This window comes from Procambarus clarkii, chromosome 65, assembly GCF_040958095.1.
Source record: "Procambarus clarkii isolate CNS0578487 chromosome 65, FALCON_Pclarkii_2.0, whole genome shotgun sequence".
In the NCBI taxonomy this organism is placed as follows: Eukaryota; Metazoa; Arthropoda; class Malacostraca; order Decapoda; family Cambaridae; genus Procambarus; species Procambarus clarkii.
This window is the reverse complement of record NC_091214.1, coordinates 18,187,129-18,211,358: the sequence shown is the minus strand read 5'-3', so window position 1 is coordinate 18,211,358 and position 24,230 is coordinate 18,187,129. Positions and strand designations below refer to the sequence as shown.

The 24,230-nt window shown below is 47.4% G+C and overlaps 1 protein-coding gene across 1 annotated transcript; it reads left to right on the top strand.

The window, feature by feature from the left end:
• Positions 1-1,426: 1,426 nt before the first annotated feature.
• On the top strand, positions 1,427-23,594 carry LOC123771107 (solute carrier family 23 member 1). The gene is given in 14 exon segments (XM_045763440.2): positions 1,427-2,528; positions 11,386-11,577; positions 13,049-13,180; positions 13,182-13,207; positions 13,383-13,582; positions 14,108-14,234; positions 14,438-14,558; positions 16,016-16,157; positions 17,772-17,885; positions 20,000-20,139; positions 20,633-20,872; positions 20,983-21,118; positions 21,357-21,480; positions 21,800-23,594. Coding segments are annotated over 14 exon segments (1,800 nt in total). The 5' UTR covers positions 1,427-2,507; the 3' UTR covers positions 21,885-23,594.
• Positions 23,595-24,230: the final 636 nt, after the last annotated feature.

The following is a 24,230-nucleotide window of genomic DNA, read 5'->3' as shown; positions in this document are numbered from 1 at the left end:
ATTGAGCGTCGGCTGACGGAAAGGACGTGTCAGTGTGGTGCAAGCGGTGGTTGTGGACGCACGCGCTCTCCCTTCCTTCCCGCTTCTCCACATGGTTCTTTGTTTTTGTTTTGTTTTCAAGTAACTCGAACACTGTAACTTTTTGTTTTTCATTAATTTGGAAAGTTCGATGATTTGAAACGACGTGGCGTGTGTTTTATAGTGACCTTTGAGCAAATTTAGTTACTTTGTGCCATTTTTTACAAGAGCTTTTGTATAATTGACACAAGGCCTTTTTTTACAAGAGCTTTTGTATAATTGACACAAGTATAATTGACTTTGACACAAGGAACTGTGGAACGTCACTTTGATACAAGGAACTGTGGAACATCACTGTGACACAAGGAACTGTGGAACGTCGCTGCGACACAAGGAACTGTGGAACGTCACTGTGACACAAGGAACTGTGGAACATCACTGTGACACAAGGAACTGTGGAACATCACTGACACAAGGAACTGCGGAACATCACTGTGACACAAGGAACTGCGGAACATCACTGTGACACAAGGAACTGTGGAACATCACTGTGACACAAGGAACTGTGGAACATCACTGTGACACAAGGAACTGTGGAACATCACTGTGACACAAGGAACTGTGGAACATCACTGTGACACAAGGAACTGTGGAACATCACTGTGACACAAGGAACTGTGGAACATCACTGTGATACAAGGAACTGTGGAACAGTCAGCTGTGACACAAGGAACTGTGGAACATCACTGTGACACAAGGAACTGTGGAACGTCACTGTGACACAAGGAACTGTGGAACGTCACTGTGACACAAGGAACTGTGGAACATCACTGTGATACAAGGAACTGTGGAACATCACTGTGACACAAGGAACTGTGAAACATCACTGTGATACAAGGAACTGTGGAACGTCGCTGTGACACAAGGAACTGTGAACATCACTGTGACACAAGGAACTTTGGAACATCACTGTGATACAAGGAACTGTGGAACGAACTGGAACATCACTGTGACACAAGGAACTTTGGAACATCACTGTGATACAAGGAACTGTGGAACGTCGCTGTGACACAAGGAACTGTGGAACATCACTGTGACACAAGGAACTGTGGAACGTCACTGTGACAAGGAACTGTGGAACGTCACTGTGACACAAGGAACTGTGGAACATCACTGTGATACAAGGAACTGTGGAACATCACTGTGACACAAGAAACTTTGAAACATCACTGTGATACAAGGAACTGTGGAACGTCGCTGTGACACAAGGAACTGTGGAACATCACTGTGACACAAGGAACTTTGGAACATCACTGTGATACAAGGAACTGTGGAACGTCGCTGTGACACAAGGAACTGTGGAACGTCGTGGAACGTCGCTGTGACACAAGGAACTGTGGAACGTCACTGTGACACAAGGAACTTTGGAACATCACTGTGATACAAGGAACTGTGGAACGTCACTGTGACACAAGGAACTGTGGAACATCACTGTGACACAAGGAACTGTGGAACATCACTGTGATACAAGGAACTGTGGAACATCACTGTGACACAAGGAACTGTGGAACATCACTGTGACACAAGGAACTGTGGAACATCACTGTGACACAAGGAACTGTGGAACATCACTGTGACACAAGGAACTTTGGAACATCACTGTGATACAAGGAACTGTGGAACGTCGCTGTGACACAAGGAACTGTGGAACATCACTGTGACAAGGAACTGTGGAACATCATTGTGATACAAGGAACTGTGGAACTTCACCGAGTGTCAAAGTAACCCAAGGAACACAAGAACGGACCTATGATAACAGAACGCTAGAACACTTACGTAACAGTAGCAATACATCAGGAACACTTGTTCCACACAAAACTACACCAGGATTAACAAAGGAACACTGTGATACTTAAATTGTACCTGTGATACATAAATTATGCATAAGGAACACCTCTGATGCATATGTATAATCCGTTCTATATTAGGAATCGCTGTAATGCGTAAGAATTTACTGAAGGAACATCTATACAACATTAAGTAGTATCTTTGCAACCTTTAGCAATATCTGTGCCACATTAAGTAGCATCTGTGCAATAGTAAGGAGTAGCTGTGCACCATTAAGGAGTAACTGTGCACCATTAAGGAGTAACTGCACCATTAAGGAGTAACTGTGCACCATTAAGGAGTAAAGGTAGGGGGGTAGAAATAGCCTAAGCTACTCTATCCCTTTGAGATGTATTTTTTTCTTGTCTCAATAAACATACTTGAACTTGAACTTGAGGAGTAACTGTGCACCATTAAGGAGTAACTGTGCACCATTAAGGAGTAACTGTGCACCATTAAGGAGTAACTGTGCACCATTAAAGAGTAACTGTGCACCATTAAGGAGTAACTGTGCAACAAATCGCATCTGTGCAGCACTGAGGAACACATTATCTCAGCTCCTTATACTCAAAAGTATCTCCCATCAACGTCTTAATTAAACTATGCATTTAACAGCACTTGAGGTGAGTTAAAACACGCTAATGGGCCTATGTATCACAATTTAAACTAATATTTTGTTTGATTTAATATTTGACTTGACCGCTTTACATTAAGATAAGGAATACTAGAGTAGGCCTACTGGCACATGGGAGGAAAGTTCCGTTCAGTAGGCCTAATGTTACATGGTAGGCAGGGCCACTGCAGTAGGCTATTTTAATTTTTGTTTTTAAACAATAGCATATTTGACTTAATATGTTGAGAAATTTATTTATTTATCTAGTTGGGAATTTATTATATTCGTAGATTGTTAGAAGAACGGGATTAGAGACTTTTGATCTCTAATGATTAGAGACTTTTGATCTCTAATGATTAGAGACTTGATCTCTAATGATTAGAGACTTTTGATCTCTAATGTAATCTCGGGATTAGAGAGATTATAGCACAAATATTTGTAATTTATTGTGACAGGAAGCGTGTTAGGCTTATCGAGGTCCCCTCCCCTAGGCTAATGACTGATCTTCCCCAGAATGCAACCCACAACAGCTGACTAACTCCAGGGTATCTATTTACCGCAAGGTGAACAGAGGCATTGTGGGTAAGGAACACTGCACAAATGTCTCCACCTTGCCCAGGTACCAAACTTTGGTGTGTTTTCTTGTGAGCAATAGTGGTGCTACATAGCCTTCCCGGTGTGGTGCCTTCTTTTGATACTTACTTGTGAACAACAGGTTACCGTTTATATCTAGGAGACGTACTAGCAACGTGAACAGTGTTGGTATACCCCAATACGGTCAACTTTATCTAAGTCATACTGGGCAGTTTTGGGCAGCAACCTGTCCTCTTAAAAAGAACGTCGCTTTTGGCCGTTTATCCGTATGGCCGAATATGGACGTAATTTGAAAATGAAAAAAAATTGAAAATAAATTGGGGATTTTTTTTCAACAACAGTAAGTTAAGGGTCCTCTGATAGGTTAGGTAGGCAGGAAATTCTTATAAAGTTTCAAAACGTTATGAAAAATGTTAATTGAAAGTTCCTCTTCTAAGCTGTCCGAGGAGGGCCGGACGACTCAAACAGAAAACGGAACAGTACGTCACTTTTGTGAGTCGATTTCATTTCAAATTACGAGCCAAAAGTGACGTTATTTTTAAGAGGACGGGTTGCGTTATCTCCCTTGAGAGGCGTAGAGCAAGGGTTGCCATGAGAAGTATAAGTATAGTGGATATAAAGGTTTAAGCTATCGTGACGGAGCTCATAACAATCTATTAAATTAAGATGTGGAACGTTTAGGCAAGTAGAACACGCTTACAAGAACCGTCATGAAGTCAATCATTTTTGTGTACAATGGACGTGTTCTCGAACCCATTGTTGATAACCTCCCTAGGCCTAATATACGATATCTGAGGCCTACTGTAGTACATATGTGTGCTATACTAGGCCTAGGAATATTTAAGTTTGTTTTTTAGCTTCATTTATTTTAAAAGAATTCCTTACTAGTCAGTATACTACTATCTAACAGCTAAGTACATACGAATTCGTGACTATTGACGACCGTCACAATAGGCAATATAGAAACAGGAGGATGGCTTGACTACTCAAATGAGCCATAGCGATATTAGAAATCAACTTTTCCGTGTCAGAATAGTTAAGAAATGGAATGCACTCGGCAGTGATATGGTGGAGGCGGAGTCCATACACAGTATCCAATGTAGATATGATAAGAGCCCAATAGGCTCAGGAACCTGTACACCAGTTGACTGACCAGCCCGTCCTCCTAAGGTTGCCCATCGTCAAGAAAACGGTAAATTTAAAGTGCCCAGGGGCCAGATTCACGAAAGCACTTACGCAAACACTTACGAACTTACATATTTTCTCAATCTTTGGCGTCTTTGTTTCCAATTATTAAACAGTTAATGAGCTCCGAAGCACCAGGAGGCTGTTTATAACAATAACAACAGTTGATTGGCAAGTTTTCATGCTTGTAAACTGTTTAATAAATGTAACCAAAGCCGTCAAAGATTGAGAAAAGATTACACGTTCGTAAGTGCTTGCGTAAGTGCTTTCGTGAATCTGGCCCCTGATCCTAACCTACCAGAGAACCCAAAACAGAAAACAGCACAGTACGTCACTTTCGCCAGCCGCTTCCATTTTCAAGTACAACAATTTTTGGTCTTGGGCAACACATACCAGCGAAAAGCGACGTTCTTGGAAGGAGGACAGGTTGGATTAACAGTTGAGAGGCGGGACCAAAGAGGCGAAGCGCAATTAAGCAGTGTGGCAAGCACAACTAGGTGAGTAAACTAAAAGTTCATAATATGCCAGTAAGGGACACCTGACAAGTGCGCGGCAGGTGTCGTCAGCTGAGGTGAAGGTGTATACCTCCCCCAGTGGCGCGCCTCACTGAGGTGATGGTGTATACCTCTCCCCCAGTGGCGCGCCTCACTGAGGTGATGGTGTATACCTCTCCCCCAGTGGCGCGCCTCACTGAGGTGAAGGTGTATACCTCTCCCCCAGTGGCGCGCCTCACTGAGGTGAAGGTGTATACCTCTCCCCCAGTGGCGCGCCTCACTGAGGTGAAGGTGTATACCTCCCCCCCAGTGGCGCGCCTCACTGAGGTGAAGGTGTATACCTCCCCCAGTGGCGCGCCTCACTGAGGTGAAGGTGTATACCTCCCCCCCAGTGGCGCGCCTCACTGAGGTGAAGGTGTATACCTCCCCCCCAGTGGCGCGCCTCACTGAGGTGAAGGTGTATACCTCCCCCCCCCCAGTGGCGCGCCTCACTGAGGTGAAGGTGTATACCTTCCCCAGTGGCGCGCCTCACTGAGGTGATGGTGTATACCTCTCCCCCAGTGGCGCGCCTCACTGAGGTGAAGGTGTATACCTCCCCCCCCAGTGGCGCGCCTCCCTGAGGTGAAGGTGTATACCTTCCCCAGTGGCGCGCCTCACTGAGGTGATGGTGTATACCTCCCCCCCAGTGGCGCGCCTCACTGAGGTGAAGGTGTATACCTCCCCCCCAGTGGCGCGCCTCACTGAGGTGAAGGTGTATACCTCCCCCCCAGTGGCGCGCCTCACTGACGTGAAGGTGTATACCTTCCCCAGTGGCGCGCCTCACTGAGGTGAAGGTGTATACCTCCCCCACAGTGGCGCGCCTCACTCCACCCCTCAGTGTATACAGTGACGCCTGCACCTTCCAGGTCCTCTCTTGCTTACTCGTAGCCTTGAGGGGAACTGTGTGATCTATACACTGGAGCGTCTTGTCCAACTTTCTCTTCCTGTCGAGACGAACATTGACGTCACGTGATTGTTACACAACCTTGAGGCTGGTTATCGTACTCTAGGTCTATGGTTAACGTACCCAGACTAATATATGATTCCACACAATAGGTCAAATAATATAGTTGATTTTTTTATATAGAAGCAGGCATTATTCCTCAATTATATCCTTCAATAATATTAAGGCCTCGGCTAGTTATGCTCTGACATTTGAATGATATATTATATAATGGACACAAATCCTCTCGATTTATAAGGATTTCTGGAGCTTTCTGGAGAGGCTACTCAAAGTAGCCTCTCAAAGTTTCTGGAGAGGCTACTCAAAGTTTCTGGAGAGGCTACTCAAAGTAGCCTCTCAAAGTTTCTGGAGAGGCTACTCAAAGTAGCCTCTCAAAGTTTCTGGAGAGGCTACTTGAAGTAGCCTCTCCAGAAGCGGAGGACAGAGTATAGTTACAACAGGGACATGAATTACATCACAAATTATAATAATGGTTGTAATAGAAGAAATCCTGATTTAAACGATATAGAAAAATTGGTTTTCCAATAAGGTAATAAGACGAGGGCAATACATTACTAGCTGGCATTATTAAAGATAATTGTTTTTGTACGATTTAAAAATAGGATTCGCATAGCATTGTATATTTAAATAGGACCTGACATAAATTGGCTAGTAGGTCTATTGCAGAGTTGCTTACTTGCTATGCTTGCCAAGTGTAACTGTGCAATTGCAAAAATTGCAAACAGTTCCTTGAATGTGTCTTTGTTGGTGTTGTTGCAACACTGTCGATTACAACAGTGACTGGCACTCTGTGGGATCGTTTGTGGTGGCAGAGGTGCGGTGACTGGTTGTTGGTTGACTGTTGGTGGCAGAGTGGTGGTGGCAGGGAGAGTAAGAGAGGTTGGTTGATACCTGGTTGATGGGGTTCTGGGAGTTCTTCTCCTCCCCTGCTCGGCCCGAGGCCAGGCTTGACGTGTGAGAGTTTGGTCCACTAGGCTGCTGCTTGGAGCGGACCGCAGGTGGTGGCAGGTATAGTGTCAGACCACAAGACACGTGTTCGGTAACCGAGAAGTCACATGACTTTGCATCATGACTCAAACCTTCCTCCTCGGGTTATAATCCTATGACTGGCTCTCCTTGGTTCCTTCTGTGAGAGAGGAACTAGAGAGAGGAACACAAGAGCCAATTGTAACCATTCGGAGATTTGCAGACGACGAGTCCCAATAACGTGGCTGAAGATATGACAGCCAAACCATACATCAGAAAGGGAAGAAGTGACGACGTTTCGGTCCGTTCTTTATTAAATCGTGTGATAATTATCAAGTGATTTGTTTTGTTTTTGTCTCTGGATCCCTATGTCACTGGCTGATGTTGTTTTAGATTTAGCTACTCAGAACGAAGTGTCCATGTAGCACGGGCTATGGTGAGCCCGTAATGTCACTGGTACGTGTGTAGATGTGTTGGCGCTGGTAGCCATTGTTACCCTGAACTCGCCCATGAGGCAGGAGTAGGCAGGAGGCAGGACCATGAGGAAGGAGTAGGAGTTGTGAAAGGCGGAAAATATTATCTTCCTCCCTCCTTCTGCTAATTACCATGAGAAATAGTCCTGGACTACCACCCACACACACACACCTCTTACTACTACCACCTACACACACCTCACCACAACACTACCACCCCCCACACACACCTCACCACAACACTACCACCCCCACACACCTCACCACAACACTACCACCCCCACACAACCTCACCACAACACTACCACCCCCACACACCTCACCACAACACTACCACCCCCCCCACACACACCTCACCACAACACTACCACCCCCACACACCCTCACCACAACACTACCACCCCCACACACACCTTCACCACAACACTACCACCCCCACACACCTCACCACAACACTACCACCCCCACACACACCTCACCACAACACTACCACCCCCACACACACCTCACCACAACACTACCACCCCCACACAACCTCACCACAACACTACCACCCCCACACACACCTCACCACAACACTACCACCCACACACACCCTCACCACAACACTACCACCCCACACACCCCTCACCACAACACTACCACCAACCACACACACCTCACCACAACACTACCACCCCCACACACCCTCACCACAACACTACCACCCACACACACAATTTTACTGGAGATTAAACAAAATTAACTCCAATTCCCCTCTCTGCCTCTTACCAGGAGAAAGGACCTTTATTACTGTATTAATACATGTATATATTATGCTGTAGCTCCCTGGCCCCGGGGACAACGCCCTGTAGTGTGGCGCCTTCACTAGCTTGCCTCACAAGCGAGAACGACCTGGGTTCGAATCCCGGGCAGGCGGTTACTCTTGGGCACTTTTTTTCGCTAGTTTTGTTCGTGTGCCCCCCAAAATAACTGGGTACCTGGATACAACTATTATCTGCTCGTGTTCTAGGAAAAGGTGAGACTAAATAACAAAAGAAGAATTATCAGCGTAGAGCACTAAGCCAGTATGACTATATAGGACATGGAAGGGATAAAAGGATAGGATAAGCGCTGGGATATATGGTGGACGGAGATACGGAACGTTGTCCAACTTAACGTTGGGGGATTGAACGCCGACCTGCATGAATGGAGTTAGTCGCTGAAGCGATCGGTCCAAGTTTTTTTATTATTATTATTATTATTTTCTACCACAGACGTGGCCATACATTTACCATGCTAACCAGCATGTATATATTTTCTTCTGTCCTCCATGGACAGGGTGAGAGATTTGTCAACCATACAGTTCAAGGAATTATTGAACAATCAACCACAGAAGGTGATTTATTTATTTATTTATTTATTTATTTATTTATTTATATACAAGAAGGTACATTGGGTTTGTGAGAATACATAGCATAGTATTTACAATCTTGTAAAGCCACTAGTACGCGCAGCGTTTCGGGCAGGTCCTTAATCTAACAGATAATTGAAGTAGGTAAATTCTAGCAGAATTAATAAAATGACAACAAATACATTGCTAGAAGAAAAATGAGTGTAGTGCTTTTAAAATGCTAGGCTAAGCTACATACGTAAAAGTGGTCGGACTTGTGAAAATCAGCTGGTTCCAGTAGCCGGTCTCACGGTGATCTATTGACTTGGAGCTGCAATCACTGGAGACGCAGTTTTCGCTCCAGGCGGCCCTTCAAACCCTTCACAACTTGCCAAACTTGCCAATCTCTGTTTCAAAGTTACTCGGTGCTGCCGAGGTAAACTACATCTGCTGTACGTCAACATGAGAATAACTGGTAGTTGCAATATAATAAATAATTTATTTTGTCTGGAACGAAGAGTCTGTACAAACTATAGGTCTATATGGAGGGTTCCCCCAAGGTGGAACTACTGACCCTCCCCAGGATGCAACCCCCACACAACATTTCATTGTTTCTGTCAGAGGCTAGTGCTAGTTTATTGTGCACCCCATACTTATCCTGTGAGCGGTAGCGCAAAAAAAAATACAGAGGGCACAAAAGGTCTTTATCAGACCTTGACGGAGAGTTTTACATTAACCGTTACGTCTAACCTGCACACCTTATAGTGTCAGCTGGTTACACAAAATAATTACAGCATTTATGTATTTACAATAAATTCACTGATGATAGGTCTTTTACTAATGCATAAAATATTTTAGATGTGGGGGTAAAATATTATAGATCTGGGGTATAACAGGGTCATTGAAGGGCTGTTGTTAATTATTATTAGTCTTTACACAACCAAGCCTATCATTTCGTACCACGACAGGTGGTAGGCTTGGAAACATGCCCCCCAACCATTTCTCTCCCGCCCGCGGGATTCAAACCCGGAATTGCTGATTTATAAGTCGGAGAACGAACCCACCTGGGTTACTATCAGCAGTATGCAGGGGCCAGATTCACGAAGAAGATACGCAAACACTTACGAACCTGTACATCTTTTCTCAATCTTTGGCGGCTTTGTTTACAACTTTCTAACGATAATAAACCTTACCCGTACAACACAGGAAAAAAACAAATGGAGCGTCAACGTCCAGAATGGAGAGAAACCTCGCCATATTAATTCCTTATCCGATGTTCGGATTAGGCTGCTTATGTTCAAGCAGGCTATTGTGACCTACTGGGCGTGAGGATAATGGGTTTACATTCCATGTCATGCAATAGCCAGATGGTTCTTTGAGCCTCTTAGCTTTAATTACAAATTGGCTAGATTTCTCCGAATAAATTTATACTAATTGATAAGCTAGTGGGAAAATAATGTACAAATTACTGTAATATTAACGTCATGGTGCATGACGTCACAAGCCACACGTCAGCTGATGTAACTCACGACGTCACAGACCACCAGTCAGCTGATGTAACTCATGACGTCACAAGTCAGCTGATGTAACTCATGACGTCACAGGCCACCAGTCAGCTTATGTAACTCATGACGTCACAAGTCAGCTGATGTAACTCATGACGTCACAGGCCACCAGTCAGCTGATCTCGGGGTCAGCCCAACACTCACGGTTCACTTAAGTACAAAGAATTGTGTGCAATATATTTTTTGCCAGTTAATTACAGCAGTTTGTGTGTGTATTTACTATTTGTATTTACTGTTTATGACTGCAGAATCGAGCAATTAGCTCTTGGACCCCGCCTTTCTTACCAATCTATTTTTTCCTCTATTATGTCTACTACATATATTTCTCTCTGTCTCACGCACACACACACATCCCCAGGAAGCAGCCCGTAGCAGCTGTCTAACTCCCAGGTACCTGTTTACTGTTAGGTAAACAGGGGACGCCAGGATGACAGAAACTGCTGATTTGTTTTTGCCTCGGCTGGGAATCGAACTCGGGCCCTTAGGACTAAGACCCCCGAGCGCTGTTAACTCAGCCGCGAGGCACAAAAATGTATTTGTACTCACCTAGTTGTGCTTGCGGGAGTTGAGCCTTGGCTCTTTGGTCCCGCCTCTCAACCGTCAATTTACTGGTGTACAGATTTCTGAGCTTCTCAAGCTCTATCATATCTACATTTGAAACTGTGTATGGAGTCAGCCTCCACCACATCACGTCCTAGTGCATTCCATTTACTAACTACTCTGACATTGAAAAAGTTCTTTCTAATGTCTCTGTGGCTCATTTGGGTACTGTGTGTGTGTGTGTGTGTGTGTGTGTGTGTGTGTGTGTGTGTGTGTGTGTGTGTGTGTGTGTGTGTGTGTGTGTGTGTGTGTGTGTGTGTGTGTGTACTCACGTCTCGCCGCCTCCAGCAAGTTGGTGTGTCAACACTGGAAGGCTGTGTGGGTGATGGTGACTTGAGCTCCGAACCCAACGTCAAGGAAACTGTCTGGTCATCTCTCTCCTACACCACCTCCCCCTCTCCATTACACCACCTCCCCTTCTCCCCTACACCACCTCCCCCTCTCCCCTACACCACCTCCCCCTCTCCCCTACACCACCTCCCCCTCTCCCCTACACCACCTTCTCTTCACTTTCCCTTCCCTGCACTAAACGAGAAATAACAATTTAACTGATCATTTGTGCTTTGAACATTGTTGCTCTACTACATAACTGTTATTGTATTATTTATCCTACAGATGGAGGGTGTGGCAGTGGGCGGTGGGGGCGGCGGTGGGCGGGAGGAGGTGGATGAGGATTCTCCGCCCACCAGCAAGACGGAGGTTGCCAAGTCGAGTGAGGCCCTGGTGGTGGAGGACTCCCAGAACCAGCTGCTCTACACCGTCGAGGACAACCCTCCGTGGTACACCTGTCTCGTCCTTGGTCTCCAGGTGAGTGCTTCCCCCCTCCCACCACACCCTACCTCCCTCCCTCCTCCCCCCAACCTTCCCCTCCGCGGCCCTAGGTCAGGGGCTGATATCTTGGTCATTATGTCATCTTCACGGGTCACAGGTCATTAATTTAGCGCCTGATTACAGTTGTTGATCAGTTAGAGGCAACTATATTGACACAGGTGTTATAATCCTGTAGGTTGAGCAGCTTGTTCATAACCCACCCCGTCGTCTCCAGCTCTCACGTCTTAAACATGATGTACTAAAATGTCAAACCTAACCTAACCTAACCAAAGACCCACGAGTAGAAAACGTGACAATCCGTCTGTTCTGCGAGCTGCTGTGATTTATACTACATCTTATTTTGGCTGTTGGGAATTTATACATCAAATTGCGATGACGTATACATTCGAGAGGACGAGTTGTTATTTGCTTAGCTAAACCAACTAGAGGGTTCAGTTCCTGAACCGATTATATGCCTCTGTAACCCATTGCAACACCGCCCGCGGGATAGGTATGGGGTGCATAATAAAGAAAGAAATTGCATTGGGTTGTGACAGGAGACATCTCCCGTCACGCAGGGTGCAGTCGCACCTCCACAGATCTCCAGTATCAGCTCTGGATACTGGTAATGGCTCAAAAGGGCCACCACTTACTGGCTATTCATGCCCGTGCCACCTTTTGGGTGGCTTAATCTTCATAAATCAATCAATCATTGAGTTGGTGACCAATTGGTCCTGTGTGTCAATCCCTGGCAGAGGTTGAGACGTTTGAACGTTCCCTAACTCCCAGTGCCTATGGGTTCACTGGCGGTAACTTGGTATACCCGGTGGCTAGTCACCTATGTTGACCAGACCACACACTAGAAGGTGAAGGGACGACGAAGTTTCGGTCCGTCCTGGACCATTCTCAAGTAGATTGTGATTCCTTCACCTTCTAGTGTGTGGTCTGGTCAACATACTTCAGCCACGTTATTGTGACTCCTCGTCTAGTCACGTATTGTAGGTTGCATCCTGGGTAATGGCCAGTCCTTGGCTAGGGTTATCTCTATAAGCCTGTGTCCGACAACGAGACTCCAATTTCACCGAACCTTTTATGCTCTCGTCTGCTACCACCAGCTGTTCTCAGGCGTTTCAAAATTATCTTTGAAATGCCTTATAGTCATGTAATGTAGTATTATAGTTTAAATATTGTAACGCTGAATTTGTGTAGGTTTGTGAATTAACATATTTGAATTAGTATACTGCTAATGTTGGGGTTGTTGATATAGACAGTCGACTTGAGAATGGTCCAGGACGGACTGAAACGTCGTCGTCCCTTCACCTTCTAGTGTGGTCTGGTCAACCAGCTAATTCTGAATCACTATCACTAAACCCGTCTCACAAATTTCCCTAAAATGAGTATAATTTTGACCTGACCGTTGAGTGGTATAATATATATATTTAAGCAGCCTCTCCGTCCCCCTCCCAAGCACTACCTGATGATGGTGGAGTCGACTGTTAGTATCCCCTACCTGCTCACGCCTCTCATGTGTATGGCCACTAACGACCCCGCCAGAGGCGCCATCGCCTCTACCGTCATCTTCGTCAGCGGCATCGTCACCCTTCCTCCAGACTGTCTTCGGCGTCAGGTATGTGTGCCCATTCCGTCCTCTCAAGCGTTACCAACGTCACTAAACTGATGTAATAAATTGGGTCATCAGAAGTTACAAAATCTAGTAAATGTTCATACTTGAAATTATTTGATGTACCTTGCTATATATTACTTACTTGCTCTTTCTCTCTCGCACCTGTTGTGTTCTCCAGACTGCCCATCGTACAAGGAGCCACACACGGATTCCTGGGCCCCATCTTGGCCATCCTGACCCTTCTGCCCTGTCCGCCTGACGAGGTCCTCGACTCTCTGACGTATGAAGAACGAACCAACCTGTGGCAGATACGCATGCGGGAGGTCCAAGGCGCCATCTGTCTGGCCGCCGTCTTCCAGGTGGTCGTAGGCTGCACCGGTCAGTTGACGAAGATACACACAAATCCACCACCTACTGATATCGCTTTGATTAATATTTATAGCGGTGAAATACTTATTGTCTACATAACTATGACTGTAGGAAGCGTGTCGGGCGTCCTACGTCTCTGTTTACATAGATGGCGTTGGTGACCGCCGCGGCAAATTCAAACAAGAAGCATATCGTGGATTAATTTTGTTCAGGATTACGTTATGGGATATAATCGAAGAATATATTAAGCAGAGGTTAATTAGGTCGGGGTGAGGGGTTCATGGGTAGGTTTTAGGATCTATTATAGATCAAGATTGATTGATAAAGATTAAGTCACCCAAGAGGTGGCACGGGCATGAATAGCCCGTAAGTGGTGACCCTTTTGAGCCATTACCAGTATCAAAAGCTGATACTGGAGATCTGTGGAGGCGCGACTGCACCCCTGCGTGACGGGAGATGTCTCCCGTGTGTTATAGATCAGATGTGAAATTGTGCGTTTGTCATGTGAGATTGAGGCGGGAATAGTAGTTGCAGGTGCTGTTGGCGGTCTGCTGCGCTGGATCTCCCCTCTGGTGGTCGTGCCCACCATCACCCTCATCGGGTTCTCCCTCTTCAGAGTCGCTGCCGACAAGGCCGCCTCCCACTGGGGCATCTCCTCGCTGTAAGTCACTAGCTCCTTCACTCTCTCTTGCGTCACCGGCTTCCACTCTACACAATTGCTATACTCATGTACAATATATATTGTATCTTCACGATAACAGAGGTTGAATAATACATTAAAATTGTATATTAAGCTTTGCTTGCCTGAATATATATGAGGGAGACAACAAGAGGTGCCAACACTGAGGCGTGTTCCTCCCCCAGGACGATAGTGTTGTTGGTAGTGTTCTCTCAGTACCTGAGCCAGGTCGGGGTCCCGGGCCTCACGTGGTCCAGGGCCCGAGGCTTCACCAGGGTCAATGTTTACGTCTTCAAACTTTTCCCAGTAAGTCTTTGTTGCTTTTGTTGCTTGTATGTGTAGCTGCTGTGGGTGTGGGTGGCTGTTGTGGGTGTGTGTGTGGCTGTTGTGGGTGTGGGTGGCTGCTGTGGGTGTGGGAGGCTGTTGTGGGTGTGTGTGTGGCTGTTGTGGGTGTGTGTGGGTGTATGTGTAGCTGCTGTGGGTGTGTGTGTGGCTGTTGTGGGTGTGGGTGGCTGTTGTGGGTGTGTGTGTGGCTGTTGTGGGTGTGTGTGTGGCTGTTGTGGGTGTGGGTGGCTGCTGTGGGTGTGGGAGGCTGTTGTGGGTGTGTGTGTGGCTGTTGTGGGTGTGTGTGGGTGTGTGTGGGTGTGTGTGTGGCTGCTGTGGGTGTGTGTGGCTGTTGTGGGTGTGTGTGGCTGTTGTGGGTGTGGGTGGCTGTTGTGGGTGTGTGTGGCTGTTGTGGGTGTGTGTGGCTGTTGTGGGTGTGGGTGGCTGTTGTGGGTGTGTGGGGCTGCTGTGGGTGTGTGGGGCTGCTGTGGCTGCTATGTATGTGAGATTGCTCTCTGTGTGGAGTTACTCTGGATGTGGAGTTGCTCTGGATGTGTGAGTTCATGTGTTCAAACTCTTGAAGTACGAACTCATCTTTAAGTTCATTCTCGTAATTATATCTGAATGTGTTTGGTAATTATATACCCTGACGTCATCGACTCAGAAACACAACAGTTGGTTAATTTTAGTGACGTCATTGTGTTATGTAATGTTCTAAGCAGTCATTTTTCAATGTTAAATAACATTTACTTAACTTATTATAGATTAACACTAAAGTTGTGAAAGGACGGGTTAGGCTACTGAAATGCTTCGAGCAGAGTGATGTGAGATGAATAGGTTGTAGTGTGAAAATAATAATCCTTAGAGGTCCTTGAGTGACAGTGTTTTAAATTAGTTCTATCATGCACAGCCAGCATGCACTATCGGTGACTGAGCGCCTTGTGTTATAACTGCCAGTTAATTCCTTGTGGCAACGAAGTTGGACCAGGTGGAAGATACTGAAAACTATCACAATAACGTGGTTGAAGATATGATAACCAAACCACACAGAAAATAGGAGACACGACGACGTTTCGGTCCGTCCTGGACCGAAACGAATTGATAATGGTCCAGGACGGACCGAAACGTCGTCGTTTATCCATTTTGTGATGTGTGGTTTGGTCATCAACACTGAGAACATTGACTCCTCGGTGCTGGAAGCCTCTCAGCCGCTGCCGTCAAACCACTTGGCCTGGACGGTAGAGCGACGGTCTCGCGTCTTGCAGGTCGACGTTTAATCCCCGACCGTCCCAGTGGCTAGACATCATTCCTCCTCCCCCCCCTCCCCCCCCATCCCATCCCAAATCCTTATCCTGACCCCTTCCCAATGCTATATAGTCGTAATAGCTTGGCGCTTCCTCCCGATAAGGCCTTCCTGATTGCTTGCCGCCATCGTGCAGGTGCTGCTGGCGGTGGTGGTGGCGTGGCTGACCTGCTGGGCGCTCACCGCTGCTGAGGTCTTGCCGCCTCACAGCCCCGCGAGGACTGATCTCAGACTCACCATCATCACCGAGTCTCCCTGGTTCCGCTTCCCTTACCCATGTGAGTACATCTGAATGGACCGTGGCCCCCGTGAGTACTTCTGAGTGAGCCACGGCTTTGTGAGTACCTCTGAATGGACCGTGGCCCCCGTGAGTACTTCTGAGTGAGCCACGGCTTTGTGAGTACCTCTGAATGGACCGTGGCGCCCCCGTGAGTACTTCTGAGTGAGCCACGGCTTTGTGAGTACCTCTGAATGGACCGTGGCGCCCCCGTGAGTACTTCTGAGTGAGCCACGGCTTTGTGAGTACCTCTGAATGGACCGTGGCCCCCGTGAGTACTTCTGAGTGAGCCACGGCCTTGTTAGTACCTCTGAATGGACCGTGGCCCCCGTGAGTACTTCTGAGTGAGCCACGGCCTTGTGAGTACCTCTGAATGGACCGTGGCCCCCGCGAGTACTTCTGAGTGAGCCACGGCCTTGTGAGTACCTCTGAATGGACCGTGGCCCCGTGAGTACTTCTGAGTGAGCCACGGCCTTGTGAGTACCTCTGAATGGACCGTGGCCCCCGCGAGTACTTCTGAGTGAGCCACGGCCTTGTGAGTACCTCTGAATGGACCGTGGCCCCCGTGAGTACTTCTGAGTGAGCCACGGCCTTGTGAGTACCTCTTGAGTGGGTCATGGTTCTGTGAGTACTCCTGTATGGTCAATATGTTGAATGCAAGTGGGTACCTATGGAAGGTAAATGAGTATACCTTTAAAATGGAATGAATGAGTGTATCTTGAAGATGAGCGAGTAGATATTAAGTGTCTGTAGAGTGCGAGTGAGCGCTGTAGAGGGTGTGTGAGTGCCTGTAGAGTGCGAGTGAGCACTGTAGAGGGCGTGTGAGTGCCTGTAGAGTGCGAGTGAGCGCTGTAGAGGGCGTGTGAGTGTCTGTAGAGTGCGAGTGAGCGCTGTAGAGGGCGTGTGAGAGCCTGTAGAGTGCGAGTGAGCGCTGTAGAGGACGTGTGAGTGCCTGTAGAGTGCGAGTGAGCGCTGTAGAGGGCGTGTGAGTGTCTGTAGAGTGCGAGTGAGCGCTGTAGAGGGTGTGTGTCTGTAGAGTGCGAGTGAGCACTGTAGAGGGCGTGTGAGTGTCTGTAGAGTGCGAGTGAGCGCTGTAGAGGGTGTGTGAGTGTCTGTAGAGTGCGAGTGAGCGCTGTAGAGTGCGAGTGAGCGCTGTAGAGGGTGTGTGAGTGCCTGTAGAGTGCGAGTGAGCACTGTAGAGGGCGTGTGAGAGCCTGTAGAGTGCGAGTGAGCGCTGTAGAGGACGTGTGAGAGCCTGTAGAGTGCGAGTGAGCGCTGTAGAGTGCGAGTGAGCACTGTAGAGGGCGTGTGAGTGTCTGTAGAGTGCGAGTGAGCGCTGTAGAGGGCGTGTGAGTGTCTGTAGAGTGCGAGTGAGCGCTGTAGAGGACGTGTGAGAGCCTGCAGAGTGCGAGTGAGCGCTGTAGAGTGCGAGTGAGCACTGTAGAGGGCGTGTGAGTGCCTGTAAAGTGCGAGTGAGCGCTGTAGAGGGCGTGTGAGTGTCTGTAGAGTGCGAGTGAGCGCTGTAGAGGGCGTGTGAGTGCCTGTAGAGTGCGAGTGAGCGCCTATAGAGTGCACATACTTGCAGAGTGATAACATAGAGGGGCATGACTTACAGGTCAGTGGGGCTGGCCGAGCGTGAGCGTGGCTGGGACGCTGGGCATGTTAGCGGGCGTCCTGGCCAGCATTGTGGAGAGTATTGGAGACTACTTCGCCTGCGCCAGGCTCGCTGGTGAGTACTACCCCCTCCAGCCCTCACCTCCTGCCCTGGAAACACAAACCGAAACTGTCTCTATTTCCGCTTGTTACAACTTGTAATAAAGTTGTTACATCTTGGCTTAGCCTGTTTATGACGTATTATAACGTTGTTACAACTTGCTATATTGGTTGTTATAACTGGTTAGGAGGTGTTAAAACTTGTTCGAACGTTGTACCAACGGCGTAGTTTCGGTGTGTGTTTGGCGGGTGCACACCTCGCACGCACACACACGCACACACACGCACACACACACACACACACACACACACACACACACACACACACACACACACACACACACACACACACACACACACACACACACACACACACACACACTACCCTTACACCCACTACCCACACCCACGCACACCTACCACCCCCACACTCATCCACCGTACATGTAGATTATAGGAATACCCATTATAATAAACACAACATGATCAAACAATTTACGGGATCACCATAGCCCGTGCTACATGGACACTTCGTTCTGAGTAGCTAAATCTTTAACAACAACAACATGATCAAACAAGAAATTGATAAAGCAAGGGAGTTAGAAGTTATGAATCTACTAGTTGCTCAACTCGTGGGAGCTGCAAAGAAAAATAAAAATCCGCCAAACCTTAGCGAAAATCAAACAAATCTTTGATTTCAAGGCAAAGAAATTGGTTATTCAACTGTGCGGGGAGCCGGTCGGCCGAGCGGACAGCACGCTGGACTTGTGGTCCTGGGTTCGATCCCAGGCGCCGGCGAGAAACAATGGGCAGAGTTTCTTTCCTAGCTTTCCTATTACCTAGCAGTAAAATAGGTACCTGGGTGTTAGTCAGCTGTCACGGGCTGCTTCCTGGGGGTGGAGGCCTGGTCGAGGACCGGGCCGCGGGGACACTAAAGCCCCGAAATCATCTCAAGATAACCTCAAGAAGAGATCTCCGGTGCGCCTCCATCTGGACTACGGTATCAAAGCATTCAAACCTCAACTTCAAATAGACATCTTACTTTGTAAAAGGAAAAGCTGAAAAAGGTTTATTTGGAAAAGGCGTTGAGCTGACAATGACAAAAGTGATACCAGAGGTAAGTATAAGCTCTCACACCAGGCACGGTGGCGGGCCTCACGACTAACAACACCAGACATGGCACGAAGCATCTCATCCAGACACATTTAAAAAGTCCTGAACAAATTCAAAGATACTATTCAAGACTTCTTTAAAAGGTCCTAAATAACTCACATGAGGAGCAACAGCTTCAAGCTCAACAAGCTACAGTGAAGAACAGAAAACAGGAGATACTTTTGCCCCCAAGAGGTTAATAGACCCATTGAATCGCCTGTACTCCAAAGCCGTAAATACTAGAGATAACAATTCAGCTGGAAAAATTCTTGGGGATCATGGAAGCCTTTGATAAAGCGTCGATTTCCTGTCCACGTCGAGGCCACTCGAAATGATACCGCTCGGGTAAATTCTGGTAAAATTGGAGAAGAAACTATGTAAGTTGTATTAATATCTAATTCTTTATACTAAGTTGTGTTTAACCATAGCTGTTGTTTGTGCAGAAAGTTGTGATTTGGGGATGATTTAGCCATAGGATCATATGGGACCACCATAGGATCCCTAGAGATCCTATGGTGGTCCGATATGTCCATAGGATTCCTAGAGATCCTATGGTGGTCCGATATGTCCATAGGATTCCTAGAGATCCTATGGTGGTCCGATATGTCCATAGGATTCCTAGAGATCCTATGGTGGTCCGATATGTCCATAGGATTCCTAGAGATCCTATGGTGGTCCGATATGTCCATAGGATTCCTAGAGATCCTATGGTGGTCCGATATGTCCATAGGATTCCTAGAGATCCTATGGGGGTCACTTGTTGGTCAAATATTTACATGTTTGAACGCTCTAGGAACTGACTTGTTGCACAATGACTGGTTGGGGATATTATGCATCAGCAGCGATCGTTCTGGTTAGCTGACCGATGACTGAAAACTGGTGAAAGAGACATGAGGCTTCTCTGAAGACCTTGCGTGTGATTGGCTGTTTTAGTGTGGTTTATAACCCCTTCTCCTCCTCATGACTGCTCGCCCACAGGAGCTCCTCCACCACCCAAACACGCAATTAACCGGGGCATCTGGATCGAAGGGTTGGGCACAATCCTAGCCGGTCTCTGGGGCACGGGCAGCGGTACTACCTCCTATTCCCAGAACGTTGGGGCCATCGGCATCACAAAGGTACGCTATCCCAGCTCGTTTCGTTTGACTGCATCACTTACACGTGGCATATCCTAATTTGATTGATTGACTGATGAAGATTAAGCCACCCAAGAGGTGGCACAGGCATGAATAGGCCGTAAGTGGTGGCCCTTTTGAGCCATTACCAGTATCAATAGATGATACTGGAGATCTGTGGAGGTGCGACTGCACTCTGCGTGACGGGAGATGTCTCCCGTGTATCCTAACTTATTTGAGTGCCGCACTTATAAGGTAGGAGGTCACAGCTTGTTTGATAGTGTCACTAAGAATATTTCAGCTGTTTGACAGTGTCACTAAAGTAGGATGTACTAACTTTCTTTATAAGGTCACTGTGATAAAGAAAATCAGTAGTAGCCATAAGGAAGATTCGAAGCTATGCTAGAACCTGGGATAAAGTACCCCAGCTTGCTCGGGGTACGAGTGATTCGATAACTTTGATAAGGATTAACACAGTAAGATGTGTTGTTGACAGGTCGGGAGTCGTCGCGTAGTCCAGTACAGCGCAGCCATCATGCTGGGCTGTGGACTGATAGGCAAGGTGGGCGCCCTCTTCATCACTATCCCAGAGCCCATCATAGGCGGCATCTTCTGCGTCGTCTTCGCCATGATCACCTCCGTTGGTCTCTCCACTCTCCAGTACATCGACCTCAACTCCTCCAGGAACCTCTTCGTTCTCGGGTTTTCCCTCTTCTTCGGCATAGCCTTGCCCATGGTGAGTAACTAGGCATGTGGGGGTGTATTAAAATTGTAGATAATTCTGTATGTATATATATATATGGGCCACACATTAGCCCACTAACCCCGTGACTTCGTGGTCCACAGTGGATGCAGAAGCCAGAGAACGCGGCCATCATCCAGACATCGGTGCCAGCGGTGGACCAAGTAGTGTCCGTCCTCCTGAAAACCTCCATGTTTGTGGGTGGTTGTCTTGGCTTCTTCCTCGACAACACTGTACCTGGTAGGTATCAGTCGGTACCCCCCCCCCCCTCTCTCTCTCTCTCTCTCTCTCTCTCTCTCTCTCTCTCTCTCTCTCTCTCTCTCTCTCTGCTCCAAGGTAAACTTGGAATAACACTGATGTTCCTAAATATATACTGCAACCTATACATCTGTTATGGTGCAGATGTCAATAGATCAGGTATGACTCTGTATGAGTTTTCATATCATAAGCCGGTTATTATGAGCTCTGGTGTCTCCAGGGACGCTGGAGGAGCGAGGGATGGTGGAGTGGAGGGCTCAGCTGGAGACACAATTACCGGGGACAGCCGGTGCTCTCGACCAGTCCTGCTATGACCTCCCCTTCGGCATGCACGCCATCAGGAGGTAGGTGTCCTTCACACAGCAGACAATGTTCAGAAGATGTCATACTTTCAGTGGCTGACCTTTGTGCTCTTCAAGACAAAGATGTTCTTTCATAATGTCACACTATTTCTGCTCCCGCATTGTATTCAGGTGACGTAATGGTTTATTGCAGTCACCCAGACTTCGAGTCCCGGAGCGGCACCGAACTGACGATCTTCTTCACTCTTGCCTCTTTTTGGGTAGATGAATGGGTATGAACCTTATGTTGGCCAAAGCCAACATATTGAATGTATGTAAACTATATGCATGATGATTGACGGCATTTGTTTTGGTATTGCAGATGGAGCTGGACACGACTGGTACCAATCCTACCCACGTTTACAGGCTGGGGCTTCCTCAAGGGCCGCTGCTTCTCCAGGGCCTAGGGCGCTGCCTCTATGGCCGAGGGTGCTACCTCTTCAGGTGCCTAGGGCGCTGCCTCTCTATGGCCGAGGGTGCTACCTCTCCAAGTGCCTAGGGTGCTGCCTCTCTATGGCCGAGGGTGCCGCCTCTCCAGGGCCTAGGGTGATGCCTCTCTATGGCCGAGGGTGCTGCCTCTCCAGGGCCTAGGGTGCTGCCTCTCTATGGCCGAGGGTGCTACCTCTCCAAGTGCCTAGGGTGATGCCTCTCTAGGGCCTAGAGCGCTGCCTCTCCAGGGCCAAAGGTGCTGCACGAAATGATAATAGGGACAGACGAGGGTGTCACATCAACACACATCGAAAACGTACCGTCATCACCTCACTGACAGGTCTTGATGAACAAGAATTCAGACAGCAACAGCAGTGTGATACACGAAGTAGGCGCCATACAACTTCCTCAAGAATAGACCAAGATCCTGCACAAGAATTGTCAGCCCCTCAAACTGAAGACGGACGTTAACCAATCAGAACTCCACGAACCTTTTGACGTCAGAGCCACACAGACCCAGAGGGCCCCCAGGGCGACCAGTTCGAGGACACGCACAAGAGCAATAAGAACCTCGGCTAGGCCAGGTCTGTGTCCCCCACAGTAGAGAAGTCTGAGAAGACTTGTGAAGACTTCTGTACCTTTACAGGTACGACAACCAACACGCCTTACGACCATAGAGGGTAGTGATGGAATACTTGCACCTTGGAGGACCTTGCACAAGAATACCCCATGCCCCTGCACAAGAATACCCCATGCCCCTGCCCAAGAATACCCCATGTTCCTGCACAAGAATACCCCATGTTCCTGCCCAAGAATACCCCATGTTTCTGCCCAAGAATACCCCATGTCCTTGCACAAGAATACCCCATGCCCCTGCACAAGAATAGCCCCATGCCCCGGCACAAGAATTCCTCATGTCCCTGTCCAAGGATTCCCCATGCCCCTACACAAGAATACCCCCATGTCCCTGCACAAGAATACCCCCATGCCCCTGCACAAGAATACCCCATGCCCCTGCGCAAGAATACCCCATGCCTCTGCACAAGAATACCCCATGTCTCTGCCCAAGAATACCCCCATGTCTCTGCCCAAGAATACCCCATGTTCCTGTACAAGAATTCCCCCCATGCCCCTGCGCAAGAATACCCCCATGCCCCTGTACAAGAATATTCCTTGTCTGCACAAGAATAGATCATAATACAAGACCAACAGAGGTATTGTACCTGGACCAGATGATGTGACCTCCACCTACGAGGTCATGACCTACGCTCACAAAACATAACCCATGCCTGAAAAAAGGTTGTGATCTCCAACCAACACCAGGTCGTCGCCTCGGCCCACACGAGGTGGTCGTCTCCTCGGCCCACAGGAGGTCGTCTCCTCGGCCCACACGAGGTCGTCTCCTCGGCCCACACGAGGTCGTCTCCTCGGCCCACACCAGGTGGTCGTCGCCTCGGCCCACACGAGGTGGTCGTCGCCTCGGCCCACACGAGGTCGTCTCCTCGGCCCACACGGGTGGTCACCACCACAGCCTACCTACATGAGGTCATCTCAGCTAGCATAAGCCCACTGCCACGTCTCAGACATAAGGTCGTGACCCCTACCTCCGGTGGCACATAATGGCCAGTTGTCAAGTCTTCCCCTTGTATGGAGCAGTTGTGTTTTCCAAATAAATGTCTTAAAACACATTTTGATTTTTGAATCTTGCAACTAAACACTAACAATTCATTAATGCCAGGTGTTGTATCTCTCTTGTAGCCATGGGGGGAAAAATATAAATACACATCTTCATTCCTGCAAATCTCACGAGGAATCTTGGCAAAATTACCCTCGTAATATCGCTCAAGTAGACGTTGCAAACCTTTGTTTCTAACGCTTGTTTCATACTTTCATTATATTATAATTACTCTGGGCCATTATGATAAATGAAGCGTGCGCAGACGAGGATTCAAATATCTGAACATGTACTTTAACTACACAGAACTACGTTTACTACTTTAGTAAACGTAGTGGGGCACAAACATATTCACAGAATTCAGTCACTTAACATCGGTAATTAATGTAGTCAATAAACATGTAGCCACAAGTAAAATCTCAAACTCAATTTTAAAATTATCCTACTAGAATATATATATATATATATATATATATATATATATATATATATATATATATATATATATATATATATATATATATATATATATATATATATAATACATATATATACATTACGCAAAAATGCGTAAATATTGTTCAGTTTATACAAAGGACAGTTTTATCGCAATAATCTCTTGTGTTTACAAGTATCTATTGCTTGCGTA